The sequence below is a fragment of the Pelodiscus sinensis genome, chromosome 15, assembly GCF_049634645.1.
Source record: "Pelodiscus sinensis isolate JC-2024 chromosome 15, ASM4963464v1, whole genome shotgun sequence".
In the NCBI taxonomy this organism is placed as follows: domain Eukaryota; kingdom Metazoa; phylum Chordata; order Testudines; family Trionychidae; genus Pelodiscus; species Pelodiscus sinensis.
The window spans coordinates 1,662,161-1,684,119 of NC_134725.1; the positions used below are offsets into that span (position 1 = coordinate 1,662,161).

At 48.8% G+C, this 21,959-nt stretch overlaps 1 protein-coding gene across 7 annotated transcripts in view; it reads right to left on the bottom strand.

Annotated features, from left to right (window-relative positions):
* Window positions 1-9,593, bottom strand: part of LOC102444602 (arginine/serine-rich coiled-coil protein 2-like) — a 57,697-nt gene extending 48,104 nt beyond the window's left edge. For 6 of the 7 annotated variants that reach the window (XR_012895900.1, XM_075897814.1, XM_075897811.1 and 3 more), the window contains exon 1: window positions 9,438-9,593. Coding sequence is in view for 3 of the 7 variants with exons in the window: in XM_075897814.1 (XP_075753929.1) it covers window positions 9,438-9,443 (6 nt within the window). In the remaining 4 variants the exon portion in view is untranslated. The remainder of the gene's footprint in view (window positions 1-9,437) is intronic. The other variant, XM_075897815.1, reaches the window with a different exon arrangement.
* Window positions 9,594-21,959: the final 12,366 nt, after the last annotated feature.

The following is a 21,959-nucleotide window of genomic DNA, read 5'->3' on the forward strand; positions in this document are numbered from 1 at the left end:
GCTTTGCTCCTCAGGAGTGGGCCTAACAGGTCCAGCGCAATGTGTTCAAACGGGGGTACCAACTATTGGCATAGGTATCGGGGGGCCCACAGAACACCGCAGTTAGCAGCTGTCACATTATTGAATTTTAAAGGTCACTGCTGCACCCATGGGGTGTGCGTGTGTGTGTGTGCGCGCGCGCACAAGTGCAAAAGTCTATACAAAGGGGACCATGTGAGGCGTCACATGAAAGCTTGTGATCTACTGATTCTGTATATACTATTAATGTACTTGTATAATATCTGTATGTGGAGTTATAAATATATACTCTGTGTTGATGCTGGAAAATTCTCTGAGGCAGAGCAATGTGCCAGGAACGTTCGTTCAATATCTATGCTAATTAGCAAGGCTCCAGAGACAATAGATCTCTAAGTGCCAGAGACACACCTGAGGAATGTCTGGATACCTGCAAGCCAGCCAGAATAATGATTGCTGACTTGGGACCCAAGGATAGGTCACTGGACCACGTGACCTGCTCTGGCCAGGAAGATATGTAATTGCCATGTGGCACCCTTCCAGTTTAGCTCCCGATCCCAGATGCAGCCTTGCGGGGAACAATGAGCCAGAAAGAACTGTGGACCCATCCTGACATAAAAGTCTGTGGTGTACAACCTAAGATAGCAGTTTATAACATCTCTAAGAGCCTGTATTGAGAACTGGATGATTCAATGCATGTAATGTATTTTCTTTAACAACCTTACTCTCATGCTTTTCTTTCCTTTAGTAACAAACCTTTAAGATTGTAGATTCTAGAGGATTGGCCCAGCATGGTCTTGTGGGGAAGATCCAAAGTGTAAATAGACCTGGGAACTGTGGCTGATTTCTTGGGACCAGAAGAAGCCGTTCGGGGTAGGTGAGATTGGGTTCTATAACCCCTCATCTGTATGTTAGGCCCGGGGCTGATTGGGGCACAGGAAGAGCTGGGGTGTCAGAGGGGTTTTGTTTGTGAGGCTTCTGGCTGGCCAGATTGGCAGCGGAAGCATTCGGTGGGACTGGTTTGTAGCCTATTTGGGAAGGTTTCCAGTCTGGGGCTGTAAGGAGGCCCAAGTTTGAGCAATTTGCCCTGAGTGGATGCCCTCAGCTGTGGCCAAACCCAGCCCGTCACAGCAGCTAACTGGCACACCGGACACAACTGGCAGTAGTCCTTCACCTCTTGGTAAACACCTAGCCAGAAAAACTGGGGCAGGACCCGTGCCAGGGTCTTGTGTTGGCCCAGGTGTCCGGCAGCAGGGATGTCACGAGAGAGCCTCAGAACAGCTCTCTGGTGGCAGCAAGGGATGACTAATTGGGACTGGACTTCCTGAGTCTGTGGATCCCGGTCCACTCGATACAAGAGGTCAGACACCATCTCGAAATGGGGCCACTGCTCGGTTGCCTGAGTCTCCGTGACAGCCCTGTTAACACAGACCACTCAGTCATAGGCAAACCACAAGGATGGATCCTCTCGATCTTGGGGGAAGTCTACCAGGCAGGTAGGCACCAAGTCCTCCCGCAGAGGAACAACCAGACTGGTTTGATCCCTCAGATCCTTCCAGTCCCTCCATTTCTTCTTCTTCCTCTTCTGCAGTGAGCCCCATGCCCTGGATGGCCAATGGTCAGATTTTCCGCAAGGGCATCCTGTGCGGCTGTGGGCCAGAGACGGATTCCATGGATAAGGTCGGTAAACCCCAGTCAGCCAGTCTCAACCAAGGATATGATGAGCTCAGGACACAGATTTGCAGTGTGTGGATGGTGCAGGAGTGTTGTGGCGGAAGACTGGGGATGTGGGGGTGCATCAGTTTGGGGATGCAAGGGGCTCAGGGCAGGGGGTTCAGGTGTACAATAGGCTCAAGGTTGGGGTCTGTGGGGGGTGTGGGAGTGTTATGTTGCGGCCAGACTTCATTTTTAAATAAAAAATGAAAAACAAAACATTTCAGCATTGTCTTATTTATGGGAGGGGAAAGAAACCTGTTTTGGGTCAGGGGCCACTGACCCACAGGAAAAAAAAAAAAAAAAAAAAAAAAAAAAGTCAGGGACCACACAAGTGACACAGAAAAAACAACCCCTCCAAACTCCCCCAAGCCTCACTGATGTGACCCCCCCAACTGAGACACCTCATTCCCCGGCACTCCAGCCCACGTGGGGGGAGGGTAGGTAGGACTGAGGTTCAAGGCCTTGGGCCAGATTAACTCTTCTGGGGTTCCAGGGTTAGTGGATTTTGTGGGCCCCTCTACACTGAGGTGGGGCCAAAAATGAGGGATCAAGTGTGTGGGAAAGGACTGCCAGTGAGTGGGATAGGGATGGGGGTGCAGAATCTGGGTGGAAAAATAGGGTACAGGAGCAAGCTGAGGGTAGGTGTCTAGCCAGGAGGGAAGGGGCAGGAGCAGGGTGCCGGTGGGTGTCTAGCCAGAGAGCAGGAGCACACCACAGCTGGTGTCTCAGGAAGTGCCCGCTGTTGTTGGAAGGGGAGGAGCAGCCCGTATGCTTCCTGAAAAACCCCAGAGCTGGCGCTACCTCCCTTTTTGCAGGAAGTTGTAGAGCCAGCATGGGCTCTTCTTTTGGGGGGGGGGGGGGGGGGGGGGCGGTGCGGCATTGGCAACACCTCACGATTAACTGGCCATGCCCCTGGATATGCACTCTGTTTTTAAAGTCAGTACAGAGGTATTAATTACCAACAAAAGAGAAGAACAGGCTAATCTCCAGATTAGGGATATTTTAAAAAAAAGTAGTCTATTAACTATTCACATTCTTCCCCTCCCCACCAATATCAGAGGAAGTGGGGGAAGAGACACAAGCAGGAGCCAGTTCACCCCAGCACTGTCTCCGCTCCCCCACTGCAGTTATGCACTTTAAAAAGGAGGAGGAATCAGGCACAGCCTGCCCCTCCAACTCCTACTGCATTTTACATTACAGAACCACAGCGGGGTTTGGTCCCTGACCCAGCACAAGCAGGGACTGAGCTGGACTGCCTGCTTACCCCCTACTAAATTTATGAGCCAGGCTGGCAGGCAGCCTTGCTTAGTCCCTGCTCACACCCTGCTGTGGCTCTGCAACTTAAAACCAATAAACATTTGAATCGCTACCCCTTCCTGCTTCTCCACATGGGAACTAACGATACGGCCAAGAATGACCTTGAGTGGGTTACTGCAGCTTATGTAGTGCTGGAAAGAAGGATCCAAGAATCCGGAGCACAAGTGGTGTTCTCGTCCATCCTCCCTGTTGAAGGGAAAGGACTGGGCAGGGATCGCCAAATTGAGGAAGTAAACACGTGGTTGCGCAGGTGGTGTCGGAGAGAGGGCTTTGGTTTCTTCGACCATGGGACTCTGTTCCGGGCACAAGGATTGTTAGGAAGAGATGGGATCCACCTAACCAAGAGAAGAAGGAGCATCTTCGTGAGCAGGCTTGCAAACCTAGTGAGGAGGGCTTTAAACTAGGTTCGTCGGGGGACGGTGACCAAAACCCTGAGGGGAGTGGGAAAGTCGGATACCGGGAAGAAATGCAGAGAGGAAGGAGCAAGAAAGGAGGACCCCTGTTACGAATGGAGAAGACAGATAAACCTCAGGTTGCTTAACTGGTTTTGTACACTAATGCGAGAAGCCTGGGCAACAAACAGGAAGAACTGGAGGCCCTGGCCCAGTCCAAGAAATATGATTTAATTGGGATAACAGAGACTTGGTGGGATGACTCGCATGACTGGAGCGCTGTCATGGAAGGGTATAGACTGTACAGGAAGAACAGGCAGGGGAGAAAAGGAGGAAGAGTTGCACTATACGTAAGAGAGCACTATGATTGCTCTGAACTCCAGTATAAAGAGGGGAAAAAAACCCTGTTGAGAGTCTATGGGTTAAGTTTAAAGGCGCAAACAAGAGCAGTGAAGTTGTGGTTGGTGTCTGCTACAGGACACCGAATTAGGTGGATGAGGCTTTCTTCGGACAACTGAGCGAAGCTTCCAGATCGCAGGCCCTGGTTCTCGCGGGGGACTTGAATCACCCTGACATCTGTTGGGAAACCAATACAGCAGTACACAGGCAATCCAGGAAGTTTTTGGAGAATGTTGGGGATAACTTCTTGGTACAAGTGCTGAAGGATCGAACCAGGGGCCGTGCACAGCTTGACCGTCTGCTCACAAACAGGGAGGAACTAGTAGGGGAAGTGGAGGTGGGTGACAACCTGGGAAGCAGTGATCATGAGATGGTAGGATTTCAGGACCCTGACCAAAGGAAGAAAAGAGAGTAGTAAAATACACACCTTGGACTTCAGAAAATCCGATTTTGACTCCCTCAGAAACCTGATGGGTAGAATCCCCTGGGATGTTAACATGAAGGGGAAGGGAGTCCAGGACAGCTGGCAGTATTTTAGAGAAGCCTTATTGAAGGCAAAGAAAGAAACCATCCCGACATGTAGCAAGAGAGGCAAACATGGTAGGAGACCGGATTGGTTTACAGGGGAAATCCTTGGTGAACTTAAGCACAAAAAGGAAGCTTACAAAAAGTGGAAACTTCGACAAGTGACAAGGGAGGAGTTTAAATGTATAGCTCGAGAATGCCGGGGGGTTATCAGGTAGGCAAAAGCGCAAGCGGAATTGCGACTGGCTAAGGATGTGAAGGATAAGAAAGGTTTCTACAGGCATGTTAACAAGAAGAAGGTGATCAGAGACTGTGTGGGGCCCCTACTGGATGAAGGAGGTAACCTAGTGACAGATGATGTAGGGAAAGCTGAAGTACTCAATGCTTTCTTTGCCTCTGTATTCACAGACAAGGTTGGCTCCCGGACTAACGCGCTAGAGTGACGAAGATGGGATGAAGATGGACAGCCCGTGGTGGGTAAAGAACAGGTTAGGAACTATTTACAAAAGCTAAACGTACACAAATTCATGGGTCCGGACTTAATGCATCCGAGGGTACTGAGGGAGTTGGCAAATGTCATTGAGGAGCCTTTGGCCATAATCTTTGAAAAATCGTGGAGATCGGGAGAAATCCCGGATGATTGGAAAAAGGCAAATGTAGTGCCCATCTTCAAAAAAGGGAAGAAGGACGATCCAGGGAACTATAGGCCAGTCAGTCTTACCTCAGTTCCTGGAAAAAAATCATGGAAGGGATCCTTAAGGAATCCATTTTGAGGCACTTGGATGACAGGAAAGTGATTAGTAATCATCAGCATGGATCCACAAATGGCAAGTCGTGCCCAACCAATCTGATTAGTTTCTATGACGAGGTAACTGGCTCTGTGGACATGGGAAAGTCAGTGGATCTGATATACCTTGACTTTACCAAGGCTTTTGATATGGTCTCCCACAATATTCTTGCCAGCAAGTTACGGGAACATGGATTGGATAAATGGACGATAAGATGGATAGAAAGATGGCTAGAAGGCCGGGCCCAGTGGGTAGTGATCAACGGCTGGATGTCAGGATGGCAGTCAGTTTCTAGCGGAGTGCCTCAAGGTTCGGTTCTAGGACCAGTTTTGTTCAATATCTTTATTAATGACCTGGACGAGGGGATGGATGGCACCCTCAGCAAGTTTGCGGATGACACTAAGCTAGGGAGACAGGTAGATACGCTTGAGGGCAGAGATAGGGTCCAGAGTGATTTAGACAAATTGGAGGATTGGGCCACAAGAAATCTGATCAGCTTCAACAAGGACAAGTGTAGAGTCCTGCACTTGAGACGCAAGAATCCCAAGCATTGTTACAGGCTGACGGACCAACCAGCTAAGTAGTAGTTCTGTAGGAAAGGACCTGGGGATTACAGTGGATGAGAAGCTGGATATGAGTCAACAGTGTGCCCTTGTAGCTAAGAAGGCTAATGGCATATTAGGTTGCATTAAGAGGAGCATTGCTAGCAGATCCAGAGATGTGATTATTCCCATTTATTTGGCTCTGGTGAGGCCACATCTGGAGTATTGTGTCCAGTTCTGGGCCCCGGCCCCCCCCCCCCCCCTACAAAAAGGATGTGGATGCATTGGAGAGGGTCCAGCGGAGGGCAACCAAAATGATTAGGGGGCTGGAGCATATGACCTACGAGGAGAGGCTGAGGGAGTTGGGTCTGTTCAGTCTGCAGAAGCGAAGAGTGAGGGGGGATTTGATAGCAGCCTTCAACTTCCTGAAGGGAGGTTCCAAAGAGGATGGAGAGAGGCTGTTCTCATTAGTGACAGGTGGCAGAACAAGGAGCAATGGTCTCAAGTTGTGGTGGGAGAGGTCCAGGTTGGATATTAGGAAAAACTATTTCACTAGGAGAGTGGTGAAGCACTGGAATGGGTTACCTAGGAAAGTAGTGGGCTATGTCTAGACTGGCATAATTTTCCGGAAATGCTTTTAACTGAAAAGTTTCCTGTTAAAAGCATTTTCAGAAAAGCACGTCTAGATTGGCAGGACGCTTTTCCACCAAAGCACTTTTTGTGGAAAAGCGTCCGTGGCCAATCTAGATACGGTTTTCCGCAAAAAAGCCCCAATCGCCATTCTTGCGATCAGGGCTTTTTTTCAGAAAACAAATCTCTGCTGTCTACACTGGCCCTTCTGTGCAAAAGTTTTTCGGAAAAAGACTTTTGCCCGAACGGGAGCAGCATAGTATTTCCGCAAAAAACACTGACGATCTTACATGAGATCGTCAGTGCTTTTGCAGAAATTCAAGCGGCCAGTGTAGACAGCTGGCAAGTTTTTCCGGAAAAGCAGTCGCTTTTCCGGAAAAAGTAGCCAGTCTAGACACAGCCGTGGAGTCTCCATCCCTAGAGGTTTTTAAGTCTCAGCTTGACAAAGCCCTGGCCAGGTTGATTTAGTTGGGATTGGTCCTGCCTAGAGCAGGGGACTGGACTTGATGACTTTGAGGTCTCTTCCAACTCTATGAAAACACAGTAGGGGGGCGGCGGGGAGAAGAGAAGGCTGCCCAACTCCTACTGCCTTTTGAATTGCAGAGATGCAGCAGGGCAGCCTTCCCCTATGGAGTAATTGAGTGGTTGAAAAATATTCTATTGACTACTCGATTACTAAAATAACCTAAATGTAACATCGCTACTCCCGATAGGAGGTAAGTGTCTCTCTCGGTCTCCCTGATGTAGATGAAACAAACTAACAATAGATGTTACACACAAAGGAAAATATTAATGAAGTCATGTGAAGTCAACAGGGAAGCAGTACACAGTAAAAAGCAAGCCAAGGTGTTTTTTCTGTCTAGGAGCAAAGTCAATAAGGCCATGACAACACTAACTCATCTTGCACCTAGAAAGCCAATGAAAGGTGACTGCATTTACATTCACAAAAACACGATCTCAGCCAACATTGGCTGAAAATGCTACAGAGAACTTTAGGGGAGATAACCTGATACTTAAATAGAAGAAAATATAAACACTTCCTAGTGATGAAATTTAACTATTTGCTTCCAATATTCTAACCCCGGGCTTCGTGCAACATTTCATAGTGACAGTGCTGCTTAGAGCCCGGGATCAGCTGGGGACTCCCCAGCTGATCCTGGGCTCAGTGCAGCATGCCAGCATTTAAATGTACACGAGTGCCCAGCAGGGGCTCTTGTGCATTTCCAAGCAGAAACACTCACGTGGAGTGCAGACTCAGTAGGACTTCCCGCTGGCCCTGGGCTCCATGCAGCGTTCCAACTTTGAAATGCACAAGATGGGGGCTCTTGTGTATTTCAAAGATGGAATGCGGAAGTGCCTATTGACTAGTCTATGGAAATTGCCTTGACTACTCGACTAGCAAATTAATCGCTACTCAACATCCCTAACAAGAACCATCAATGTGATGTGTAAAAGGGAAGTCAAATCCCCCGGAGCCATTGATTCCCCTATGAGGGGCACGTACAATATACATACATTGCTAATGCTTAGATATATTTGCTATTTGTATAGGAGTAAGACATGACAAAGGTCAAGGCCTGTCACAGGTAATAACTTATAATAAGGAGACGAGGGGAAGTGAAACCAGTCTTCTGTTAAGTAGAGATATGGATAGATTCCACATCCTTTAAACTTGTGACCGGCTCAAGCAGGAAAGGAAAAAGGGAAGTATGGCTCGCCCATTGTTCAGCAAAAGTGAATGAATGTAACACAGCTGTAACGGCAAAGTCAGCAAGTAGGCACTGTATTTAACCTCATTTGGAAAATTAACCTGACCTATAGGAATGCTAAACGTCAAAAATGAAGTAACCTATCATGTTAAGGCACCTAAACCAGGAAGGATGTTAACCCTATAAGAACCCCTGCCTATGAGATGTTGGGGGTCGGCTCTGCTTTGAACATTGAGTTCCTTAGCCGTACCTTGGTTGCAACCAATAAACTTGAGTTGGACCCAGCCTGAAAGTGTGACTCTCTTCTTGGGGTAAATCAGACTAGCCTCCAAGGGGATGAAACCTTGCAATTTATGCAACAAATGCACAGCTTTAGGGTGGGTAGTAGATCTAAGATTCTCTCTACTCTCATAGTTATTTTACTTTCAATTTCTTGCCTATTATTTATTTGGCCTGCAACAATCTGAGACATCAAATATAAAATTGGTATTTTGTAACTGCAACAAGATTCTATCAAAAATAGTAAAGAAAATCCTTTTCTATCACAGCTAAAATTTCAAAAACATTAGTGAGTTTGCCCAATTAGAGAAATCATGAAAAAGCCTGATTTTCATAAAGTACCATACATGCCCACCATCTAGGAAACAAGACCCTTGAAAGTCTCTCAAGTTTGCACCCATCAATGAATGCCATCAAACAACCATTTTTTAAAAACCTGCCTGTCAGCTTGCTTACTATATTTTCCTTCTCTCTGAGCTGTAAAATTTTAAGATGGCAAACTCAAACACGAAATTTTAAACCCAGAACAAGAATAAAGCCGCAAGGTTAATAATTTAACAAAAAAACCCCCTCAACCCGATCTTTAGAATGTCACATTTATTTCTCTCTCTCACACACACACACACACACACGGCAATAAAAATTAATAGTAAGGGAATCTCCCACTAAAGCAACCAACGGGGTCAGTTTTAAGCTTGTTTAAATACTGCACATTGAGAAATATTTTCAGATATTAGGTCTAGTCTCAAAGAAGGAGAAAGGGATGGAGAAGAGACAAGGAATCCCCCGCAACACGAACTAGGAAGAGTCTGAACTTCAAGGCACCACTACAACTTTCACAGGAGCATTTACTCCCCCTAGTCGCCCCTCAGGGCCAACAAACAGCTAACCCTAAAGCAGCAGATACCCCCGAAGACTCTTTTTCTGATGCAAAAACGTGAAGGGGGGGGGGGCAGAAACGTCTGTAAGAGCAGGTGGCCTCCCTTCACCCACACAGAAGGCCATTATGGCACCGATAGTATGAGGAGGCGGGGGCCATTTTGTCTACGCGCGTACTCAGTTTCCCCACCCCGTGTCTTCTCGCTTCCCGGCTTCTTAATAGATCCCGTGATGAGCAGCACCTACCGCCATGATCGAGCGCGTGAGGCTTCACTCCCCTCCCAAACTCGTCTGAAGCGCCCAACTGCAAACAACTCTAGACCTTGCCGACCGAAGGAGAAAAACCCCTCCCGCTAACTCCAACTCCTCTCGGATACCCGGATATAACAATGGGGATGGGATACTCGCAGTGCATTCTGGGGATGAAGGAGGAACCTGTTATGTTAGCAACGACAATAGAGAGCCAACCAAGCCTATTGGCCGTGAGGGGGCGGGGCGGCAGCGATGAGCAAACATATTGCTCCAGTGCACTTTTGACTCTTGCACCCTGTAGCACGACGAAACGAGCAAGTTCCTACCAGTTTGAATTGCTGAAGTGCTTTCTGTAGTAAGGACATAGGTGTGCACCCAAATCATGTTTTTAAATGTACTCTTTGACCCCCCCCATTAGCCACACCCCGACCCCTGTTAACCACACCCTTGACTCCCATTAGCCACGCCTCTGGAGGCAACACTCTCAGGGCAATATGGACACATGACCAGAAGTAAAAGGTGTCATGTGACCCCCTGTAAGGACTTTTCCCACCATCCTCCTACCAATAGGTTTTAGTCTGGCCCCCACCAAAGCCCCCTCGTGCAACTATCCTGCAATTGCATTAACCCACTGTCTACGTCTACATTGGCACGATCTTGCACAAATACTCTTTAACGCAAGAACTCTTGTGCTAAAGTAGTTGCGCAACAGAGCGTCTATACTGGCCAGGACTCATCGTCAGAGCGATGCGCATTTGCACAAGAGAGCATCTACATTGGTGGGATGCTCTTGCACAAAAGCAGAAGCCTGGCACCACTTTGGAGAGGGCAAAAGGGCACCAGCCGTTTCCAGGGGTGGGGGCTGGAGCTCCTTTGAGACACATGCTTAAAGGGATCTCCCTGGACAGCCGTTTCTCTCCTGCTGTGAGCTTTAGGACCTCTTGCAGGGACTGACAGCCGTAGCAGTTCTAGTTGTGGTTGCGCTCTGCCTTCTTGGATACCACAGCTTGTGCCTTAGTGCCATTTGCTGATTTTTTTGACGTCAGCTCTTTTGTTGTGCCATGGAGCCAGGGGTGGCCTTGTGCACTTTTGGAGTGCCTGCAGCTGCTGCTCCATGCTACTGCACTCGTCGTCCAGGACCTCAGGGGGCAGGTCGCTCTGGACTCCCTCACCAGGGAGGTGGTGGCATCCCTGTGGCATCCCCACCCCACCGTGGAGAGGTCCTTGTGGAGACTGGACACCAGTACCAACTGGTGGGACCGGCTGGTCCTGGGGCAATGGGACGACCAGCAATGGCTCTGGAACTTTCGAATGCGAAAGCGGACGTTCCTGGAGGTATGTGCCTGGCTCGCCCCTGCACTCCAAAGAAGCACCACCCGGCTGCAGGCACCCATCCCCGTGGACAAGAGGGTCGCCGTTGCCATATAGAAGCTGGCCACCCCGGACAGCTACCGATCAGTAGCACACCAGTCCGGGGTGGGCAGATCCACCATGGGGGGGGGGGGGTTGCACTCCATGCCCAGGGGCAGGCAAGAGTCCAGGCTGGGGCGATGGGGAATGCCCCATTACCCAGGGGTTTGGGCCATCCCTCCCTTGCACAGGCCTGCTGGTGGCGGGGGATGGCCTGTGGGGCGAGGGGGCCCTGGTGTGTGTGAGGACAGAGGGCATCACAAGGGGGGTGGGAACCCCCCAAGGGAGCACGCACTCACCCTGCCTTATGTGATGTGTTCCCCTGTGTTTCTGTGCACCCTTCTGCAGGTCGTCCATGCCATCAACGACATCCTGCTCCAGCAAGTCATCCGCCTGCGGGACGTGGACCCAACGGTGGCCGGCTTCGCTGTCCTGGGGTTCCCCAACTGCGGGGGAACCCTGGATGCAACCCACATCCCCGTCTGTGCCCCGGAGCATCGAGCGGCCCATTTCATAAACCGCAAGGGGTACTTCTCCATCATGCTCCAGGCCCTCGTGGACCACCGTGGCCGCTTCACGGACATTTATGTGGGCTGGTCTGGCAGGGCACACAACGCCCACATTCTTTGAAATTCCGGCCTGTTTGGCAGGCTGGAGGCAGGCACTTTCTTCCCCCAGCGGGAATTTACTGTCGGGGACATGCCCATGCCCACATGTATTGTGGGGGGACGTGGCCTACCCCCTGCTGCCCTGGTTGATGCGGCCCTACACAGGGCGGACAGACCACGACCGGGCACGGTTCAACGACCGCCTCAACCGGGCCCGCAACCAGGTGGAGTGCACCTTCGGCCGTCTGAAAACCCACTTTCACTATTTGCTCACCCGTCTCGAGATGGGTGAGCAGAACGTCCCTGAGGTACTGGCCGCGTGCTGTGTGCTCCACAACATCATGGAGCAGAAAGGGGAGGCCTTCCTCCCGGCATGGGTGGCAGGAGAGGGCCAGGCCTTCGAGCATCCCCGCACAGCTGCCATCCGCCAGGCGCACCATGATGGGGGGCGCATACGGGAGGCCCTGACGGAGATAGAATCATAGAATCATAGGACTGGAAGGGACCTCAAGAGGTCATCAAGTCCAGCCCCCCGCCCTCAAGGCAGGACCAAGCTCCGTCTACACCATCCCTGACAGATGTCTATCTAACCTGTTCTTAAATATCTCCAGAGAGGGAGATTCCACCACCTCCCTTGGCAATTTATTCCAATATTTGACCACCCTGACAGTTAGGAATTTTTTCCTAATGTCCAATCTAAACCTCCCCTGCTGCACTTTAAGCCCATTACTCCTTGTCCTGTCCTCAGAAACCAAGAGGAACAAATTTTCTCCTTCCTCCTTGTGACACCCTTTTAGATATTTGAAAACCGCTATCATGTCCCCCCTTTATCTTCTTTTTTCCAAACTAAACAAGCCCAGTTCATGAAGCCTGGCTTCATAGGTCATGTTCTCTAGACCTTTAATCATTCTTGTCGCTCTTCTCTGTACCCTTTCCAATTTCTCCACATCTTTCTTGAAATGTGGCGCCCAGAACTGGACACAGTACTCCAGCTGAGGCCTAACTAGTGCAGAGTAGAGCGGCAGAATGACTTCACAAGTTTTGCTTACAACACACCTGTTGATACAACCTAGAATCATATTTGCTTTTTTTGCAACAGCATCACACTGTTGACTCATATTCAACTTGTGGTCCACTATGACCCCTAGATCCCTTTCTGCCATGCTCCTTCCTAGACAGTCGCTTCCCATCTTGTATGTATGGAACTGATTGTTCCTTCCTAAGTGGAGCACTTTGCATTTCTCTTTATTAAACCTCATCCTGTTTACCTCTGACCATTTCTCTAACTTGCTAAGGTCATTTTGAATTATGTCCCTATCCTCCAAAGAAGTCGCAACCCCACCCAGTTTGGTATCCTCTGCAAACTTAATAAGCGTACTCTCTATCCCAATATCTACATCATTGATGAAGATATTGAACAGTACGGGTCCCAAAACAGACCCTTGAGGAACTCCACTTGTTATCCCTTTCCAGCAGGATTTAGAACCGTTAACAACCACTCTCTGACTACGGTTATCCAGCCAATTATGCACCCACCTTATCGTGGCCCTATCTAAGTTATATTTGCCTAGTTTATCAATAAGAATATCATGCGAGACCGTATCAAATGCCTTACTAAAGTCTAGGTATATGACATCCACCGCTTCTCCCTTATCCACAAGGCTCGTTATCCTATCAAAGAAAGCTATCAGATTAGTTTGGCATGACTTGTTCTTCACAAACCCATGCTGGCTATTCCCTATCACTTTATTACCTTCCAAGTGTTTGCATATGATTTCCTTAATTACCTGCTCCATTATCTTCCCTGGGACAGACGTTAAACTGACCGGTCTGTAGTTTCCTGGGTTGTTCTTGTTCCCCTTTTTATAGATGGGCACAATATTTGCCCTTTTCCAGTCTTCTGGAATCTCCCCTGTCTGCCATGATTTTTCAAAGATCATAGCTAAAGGCTCAGATAGCTCCTCTATCAGCTCCTTGAGTATCCTGGGATGCATTTCATCAGGACCTGGTGACTTGCTGACATCTAACTTTCCTAAGTGATTTTTAACTTGTTCTTTGTGTATCCTATCTTCTAAACTTACCCTCTCTCTGCTTGTATTCACTACGTTAGGCACACCTCCAGACTTCTCGGTGAAGACCGAAACAAAGAAGTCATTGAGCATCTCCACCATTTCCAAGTTTCCTGTTACTGCTTCTCCCTCCTCACTAAGCAGTGGGCCTACCCTGTCCTTGGTCTTCCTCTTGCTTTTAATGTATTTATAAAAGGTCTTCTTGTTTCCCTTTATGCCTGTAGCTAGTTTGAGCTCATTTTGTGCCTTTGCCTTTCTAATCTTGCCCCTGCATTCCCGTGTTGCTTGCCTATATTCATCCTTTGTTAGTTGTCCTAGTTTCCATTTTTTATGAGACTCCTTTTTTATTTTGAGATTGTGCAAGATCTCCTTGTTAAGCCAAGCTGGTCTTTTGCCATATTTTCTATCTTTCCTACACAGCAGAATTGTTTGCTTTTGGGCCCTTAACAACGTCCCTTTGAAATACTTCCAACTCTCGTCAGTTGTTTTTCCCTTCAGTCTTGCTTCCCATGGGACCTTACCTACAAGTTCTCTGAGCTTATCAAAATCTGCCTTCCTGAAATCCATTACCTCAATTGTGCTGGTCTCCCTTCTACCTTTCCTTAAGATCATGAACTCTATTATTTCGTGATCACTGTCCCCTATACTGTCTTCCACTTTCAAGTTCTCAACTAGTTCCTCCCTATTTGTTAAAACCAAATCCAGAACAGCTTCTCCTCTGGTAGCTTTTTCAACCTTCTGAAACAGAAAGTTGTCTCCAATGCAGTCCAGAAACTTATTGGATAGCCTGTGCCTCGCTGTGTTAGTTTCCCAACATATGTCTGGATAGTTGAAGTCCCCCATCACCACCAAATCTTGGGCTTTGGATAGTTTTGTTAATTGTTTAAAAAAGGCCTCATCCACCTCTTCCACCTGGCTAGGTGGCCTGTAGTAGACTCCTAGCATGATATCACCCTCGTTTTTTACCCCTTTTAGCTTAACCCAGAGACTCTCTACACAGCTATCTCCTACGTTCATCTCCACTTCAGTCCAAGTGTGTACATTTTTAATATACAAGGCAACCCCTCCTCCCTTTTTTCCCTGTCTGTCCTTCCTGAGCAAGCCGTACCCTTCCATACCAACATTCCAATCATGCGTCCCATCCCACCAGGTTTCTGTAATACCAATGATATCATAGTTGTATTTATTGGTTAGCAATTCCAGTTCTTCCCAGGCCCCACAGTAGGGTCGCCTCTGTCTCCCTTGACAGCTCCCTCCCATCCCCAACCCTTCCCTCCTCCCCTCCCCTCCCTTCACCTCCCAATAAACAACACAGGTTTTTTTTTTTTTTTTTTTTAAACAACACATTGAACTTTTTATTTACAATGGGGACATAGGGTGGGAGAAGGGAGGGAGCTCTGAACTGGGAGGAGTGGTCCCTGCGACCGCCTCTGCCGGGGCGGACCACTACATGCAGTTCAGGCTGCATCGCGGCAGGCAGCATGGGGAGGTGGGCAGGATGGGGTGCATCAGGAGGGGGCATGGTGGGAGCAGCAGGAGGGGGCACGGGCATTGACATGGGAGAGATGGCAGGTGCATGGGGCAATGCCATGCCATAATGCACAGCGTGCCCGATGTGTGCAGTGAGGGTGGTGATGGCATCACCGATGCGCTCACACTGAGCCTGGAAGCGGCCCCAGGCCTGCTGGCACCACTCCAGGTCAGCATCCACCCGGCGTGTGATGGCCGCCTCAATCCTCTCGACGGCCTGTACGTGCCGCCGGAGGAGTTGGTCCCGCTGCTGGACCCACCAGCTTGGTGCCTAGGCGGTTGGGGGTGCTGCCGCTGCCGCAGGGCTGGAGGGTCCCCCGCTCCTGCTTGGTCCCACTGCAGAGAACAGAGGAAAGGATGGGTCAGTCAGGCAGCCTAGCCACCATCCCCATGCCCTCCACCCCTGAGCCCAGGTGACACCACAGTCCTGTGGCTTGGGCCCACTCGTTCCCCCCGTGTTGTATGTTTGCAAGGAGGACCGCCCCCGGAGTAGGGTCCTCTTCCATGTATTGTAACCACCGGTCTGTGTCCTGGCCCCGTGGAGGCGGTGTGTGTGTTAACCTGTGGAACTCCCTGCCGCAGAGGCTGTGAGGCTTTGGGCTAATCAATGGTGTTTGACAGGGAGCGAGATGAATCCCCACATAGTGCCTGGGAGCACATCTGGCAGACGTGGTCTGGGCTCTCAGATCCCCATCACGTGGATGTCTCCTGGATGTCAGGGGCCATTGATCCCTAAGAATCACACAGATCTGGGCTGCCCTTAGGTGAGAAAGCCATGTTAAGCCCAAGTCTCTGCTATGGCTGGGAGATGTGGGTGACCTATAGAAAACACCAGCATTTTTTTTTGGAAAATCCACAACAAAACTTGGGGGATCTATCACCTCAGTAATGCCAACTCCTTTAGAATTGAGGCTCTCACTATCCAGCACCAGCTGAGGTAGAGCGGGCACTGTGTGCACATGTCTGATATATTTTTACCAAAACTCCTTCCTGCCCAAAGGTTTCTCAACCTTTTTTATAAGCTTCAGAGGGGGTAGCCGAGTTAGTCTGTAACAGGAAAAACTTAAAAAACAACAAATAGTCTAGTAGCACTTCAAAGACCAACAGAACATGTAGATGGCATCATGAGCCTTCATGAGCAGAAGTGGGTTTTGTTCACGAAAGCTCGCGATACCATCTACATATTCTGCTAGTCTTCAAAGTGCCACTAGACTATTTGCTGTTTTTTAAGTTTTTCCTTTTTTATAAAGTACCTTTTTAAAAAAAAAATTATAAGTACCCCCAATGCACACACCCCTCCCCCGAGCCAGCCCCCCCAACACCCCCATCCCAATGCACTCACCCCTCCCACAGAGCCAGCCCCCCCATCCCAAAGCACTCACCTCTCCCCAGAGTCAGGCCCCCCCAGTGCCCCCATCCCAAAGCACTCACGCCTCACCCTGACCAGCCCCCCAGCACCCCCTTCCGAATGCACTCACCCCTCCACCTGAACGAGGCCCCTCCCCCACCCCCAGCGCCAGAAGCACCCCCCATCAAATCCCCTCCCCCCCCCCCCAGAGGCAGGCACTGGAGGAACGGAACAGCCGGGTAAGTGAATCTAACCTTTAAAGTGGCTGCTGCTGCTGCCGCCCGGCCCTGCTGCTTCCGTTTGCAGTGTGTAGAGCCGGGAGCACTGAGCTGACTCCCGGTCTCTGTTCAAAAGCATCACATGGGCCAGAACAGCTGTGCGCTTTGCTCCTGGCCCGGCCCCCCCCAGCATGGTGCCCGGGGGCAACTGACCCCCTTCACTATGCCTCTGCTCCCACCCCTGTATCCTGCATCCGCAGCCCTTTTGAATTCTCTGCTCTCTCCCCACCCTACTAACCCCTCCCCTTGACGCACGTCTGCCCTGACATCACTAGTCCCACCCCCTTTCGCAGCAGGCGCACAGCCCGGCGGGAGGCTGACATCTCCCGGCTCGGCATTCCCCCGGCTGTGGGACTGCCCAGCTGTGCCGCTGCATCAGAATAGGCGGTGCAGACTGGCGTCTGCTCCCCACGCAACCCATAAAGCGCAAGGGTCGGCACAGACTGCGTGCGGGACGGATCAGCCCCCGGCCCATTGGCTTGGTCCGTCCCGTTGAGACATTAGAGTGTGCCTGGGCACACCCGGCACACCCCGTGCGCACGCCTATGAATAAGGATGTTAAGTAATGGTAAATTTACTAGTCAATGGAATTTCCATCAACTACTTGACAGGTACGTCTGCATTCCTCCTTTGAAATGTACGAGAGCCCCTGCTGGGGTTCTTGTACATTTCAAAGGAGGAATGTGGAACTCCGCGTACAGCCCAGGGCCAGTGAAAAGTCCTGCTGACTCCAGGCTGCACGTGGGTGCCAGCTTTGAAATGTGCAAGAGTCCCCAGCGGGTGCTCTTGTGCATTTCAAAGCAGCAGCGCAGCATGGAGTCCCAAGCTGATCCCAGGCTCTGCGCAGCATTTCCCGAGAACCCGGGGTCAGCTGTGCAGCACTGCCCCTTTGAAGTACCCCCTTCTCCCCCCCCTTTGCTGCCTCTATCTAAAAGAGGCAGCGGGGGGGGGGGGGGAATTTACTAGTCAACTGATTATCCAATAAGCATTTAATAAAGACAAATGCAAAGTGTTTCACTTAGGAAGGAACAATCAGTTTCACACATAGGGTATGTCTACACTACCCTCCTAATTCGAACTAGGAGGGTAATGTAGGCACGGGGTTCGAACCAGCCGGGATTTAAAAATGGCGGCGCCCGGCTTATGCAAATGAAGCCCGGGAAATTCAAATCCCGGGCTTCATTTGCAAGTGCGGTATGCCTACTTTACCCTCCTAGTTCGAACTAGCGGGGTAGTGTAGACATACCCATACAGAATGGGAAGCGACTGTCTAGGAAGGAGTACGGACGACAGGGATCTAGGGGTTATAGTGAACCAAAAGCTGAAAATGAGTCAGCAGTGTGATGCTGTTGCAAAGAAAGCAAACATGATTCTGGGCTGCATTAACAGGTGTGTTGTGAACAAGACACGAGAAGTCATTCTTCCGCTCTGCTCTGTGCTGGTTAGGCCTCAGTTGGAGTATTGTGTCCAGTTCTGGGCACCGCATTTCAAGAAAGATGTGGAGAAATTGGAGAGGGTCCAGAGAAGAGCAACAAGAATGATTAAAGGTCTAGAGAACATGACCTGTGAAGGAAGGCTGAAAGAATTGGGTTTGTTTAGTGTAACCCTTCTGCCGAGTAGGCCTGGCAGCAACCAGGGCCGGGTTCTATATCTAGGGGTCCATCTCACACAGACTCTGTGCTTGCAAGTGGGGAAGCATTGCCTCTCAGACGCCCATGGGTGTGTGAATTTCCCAGGCTACTGGGTGGGGGCTTGAGCCGGTTCTGAGTGTAGAAAAGAAACATTTAATGAAACAGAGAGAGAAGTCACATGGCATTAACTTGGGAAAATACCACAAACAGAGTTCATAGCCCAAACCATGAGCAAAGTCCAACACCCCAAGAGTCTCTGGAGTCCAGCAGCCCAAAATCTCCCAGAGTCCGACACCCCAAAAGTCTCTGTCCCTGGTCAGTGCCGCCCAGAGTTCAAAAGTTCACCTGCAGGGTTCTACCTCCCAACCTGGGTGGAAAGGGGGGCAGGGGGGGTTGATAGGGGCACCTTACGTGGTCCAAGGCTGACGGCGCTACCTCTCCGTATGGTTCTGCTGCAGCCTTCACCACGAGCCACACACCAACAGCTGTCTTGTTCCACTCCACCAGCCGCTCCGCTGGTCGCCTGCCCCCGCTCCTACCAGCCTCCTGCCGTTCCCACCGGCTGCTCCTCTGGTTGCCTGCTGCTGCTCCTACCGGCCACCTGCCAGTCATTCCCACCAGCCGCTCTGCTGGCTGCAATGGGTCTGGCTCCCAGCCAAACCAGTGATTTCAGCTCTTAGGGTACATCTAGACTACAGGCTTTTGTCAACAGAAGTTTTGTCAACAGATAGGGTGTGTCTAGACTACAGGGTTTTGTTGACAAAAGTGGACTTTTGTCGACAAAACTATACCTGTGTCTACACTACCACTGAGTTCTGTCGACATAACATCGACAGAACTCAGCAGTTTTGTCGATGGCGGTAAACCTCATTTTACAAGGCATAACGCCTTTTGTCGACAAAGTTCTGTTGACAGAAGGCGTTATTGCATCTACACTGTCCTTTGCGTCTACACTGTCATGTCGACAAAGCAAGCCTCTTTGTCGACAGAACTGGATGTAGTCTAGATGCTCTTTGTCGACAGAAGCTTTGTCGACAGTATCTGTCGACAAAGCCTCTGTCGACAAAAGCCTGTAGTCTAGATGTACCCTGAGGGTTAAGCCATACAGAGGCCATGACATCGCAGGGAGAAGCGAGAGCTGGCCCACTGGAATATTTAGACTACAAACATGCACCAGAGAAGGATTTGATCAAGTGGTGGACTGAAAAGGAAAGTGGAAAAACCGAGAAGGCAGTAATAACGTTGTTAAAAAACCTCGCATTAAAAGAGAAAGAAATTAAAACCCTGAGGGATGAGATTGAAGCTCAGAAGAGCAAAAATCCGCCCCGCAGTGAGGAATGTAAACCACAAGCAGCAGCACCTGTGCGCCAAGAGAACGCACTAGAAGGGAGAGAAAAGGATCTCTCAGCTGGCGCGCCTACACTAACTGTGCCGCCTCTCCCAAATTTAGGATTTAGCTCCACAACGCAACTCCCTCTACCTCCCTCTATGCTCAGTCCCATACAGGCCATTGCCACACATCATTGAGGATAGAGAGGAGGCACAAAAGATAACAAAGAGGCCAGCTTTTCCCCCTGGAAAAGTGGGCTCTAGTAACAGATCTGCCCGATCCAAAGCAAATGATTAAGGGAATGTGAAGGTGAGAAGTTGACTCCCTGGGAGTGTGGAAGCAATTAAGCAATTGTTGTAATGTGTGAGGAGAAAACCTGCTTTAAAAATGACTCCTTGTTTCTTTGCAGCCTCTTTCTTAAGGAACGTGTAAATAATCCAGGCAAAGAAACAATCAAATTTGAATATTTGGCTACAGACACTTTTGTTAAATCTGCCAAAGGGGAAATTAGGGATTCTACTGAAACTTAACTGGTTAACTGCATAAAAATAATGAAATCTGTTTTGTAGGTTTCAAATTAATTGGTTTTATTTTGTTTTGGATAATGCCCTTTCACTTAAAATTGCAAACAGACAAGGCACAAATTGACTAGTGCTCCTTGGGACATTTAACCCTTAAGGTTAAATTTGCTTTCTAAGAAAACAAATTATTATTTTAAGAATCCAAGCTCTGGAACTTCACTGTCTCTTTTCAAGGCTGAGTTGATAATACTTTTTGGCTTGCTTTCAGATCCAAAGTTGTATGTGAATACAGGCTGCCTGGCTATTTTAAAAGAATATAAAACCCACTGTCCCCTAAAGTAAATTGTCCAAATAAAAACAAGATATTCATAAGCACCTATCTGAAAAATTTAATGGTAATATTACTACTAACATAGCGCTAATAAGTAAACCTGTAACATTGTATATGATTCTTTTTCAGGAAAAGAAACCCTTTTTGCATGCTGGAATGGTAACTGGCAGACACCTAGTGCTAAGGGAAATTTCTATAGCAGTAAAGCCTCTCAGTTACTACCTGTGAATAATTTGGAGCTTCACACATTAAAAACCTGATCTGCAGTACAAGAGGGAAACTGAGGCATACCACCTTTAACTTAATAATTGAACAATGAAGTAATTCACCCAAACCCTCTGAAGCTTGTGTGCAAAATAAAAGCATACCATTGGGTAACAGCAGGCTGATCAAGAAATCAGCAAGAACATCTGTAAAGGAAAAGTATTCTAAGATATAATGTATCACCCCCACAGGGGTAGAAATGTTTTCTTTGTCTTTTAGAACATCAGAAAGTGCTGGTACCAGCTGAAGAGCAACTGAAGAAAAAAAAACCATGGTTCTACGGTCATGACATAATGAGCTGTGTTTTGTGTTCTAAGTTTGTCTTGCATTGTTTTAATTTGTGGCATATGTATTGCAAATGTGTGTAGAATTTTTTTTAATAAAAGGACATTTTAAGTAAAGCAGAAGCGTGAGTCTAAAAAAAATTAATAATTGGGCCCAATCAATTGGCAACTCTAAAACTTAGTGAAAGGATAATAGTTTGGTAATTGTTTAAGCTAGGTGAATGCTAACAATGTCTCCACAGGTGAACAAAAAGGAACTGGAAGATAACGATGAGGCTGCTCCTGCTACTCCTATGGAGCTGGAGGAAGGGAGCAAGGAGTACGCCATGTGAAAAGGAGGACTGGGAGTGGGGTACCAATCCCCCTCCTCTGGGTTCGCGTTACTTCAATTGCCACACTAATGAAATATTTAGCTTTTGCAAAATTTACACACTAACTGTAAATGGACTTGGCCAGAGATAACAAGAAAACTGTGAGTAAAACACGGGCAAGCGGGACATCAGACTATTTGAATAAGTCATACACTGATGCCCACAACAATGAGGAAACTAGTAACCCCACCATTTCAATAATAGCCAATTGCCCTGCTACTCATTGGTGCCTGATGCCTTAAAAAGCCTCAAGAATACCTGGAAAGAATCATGAAATTGCATGGGTTCCCATTATTAATAAAAACATCTGTGAACCATGCTATGGTCCCATAAGAGAAATAGTGACGCCAGTCAATGTGACCAGCCTTCAAGTCACATACATAGGAGGACAAATACACACTAATAGCAATGGGGAATATAAAGCCTCAGGCCGCCCCTCATTCACACAGAATTATTTTGCCTATTGTAACAACATGGCAACTATGAGGACAAAAAAAAAAAACCCCACACAGTCCTTGATGTGATAATTTGTATGGGTATT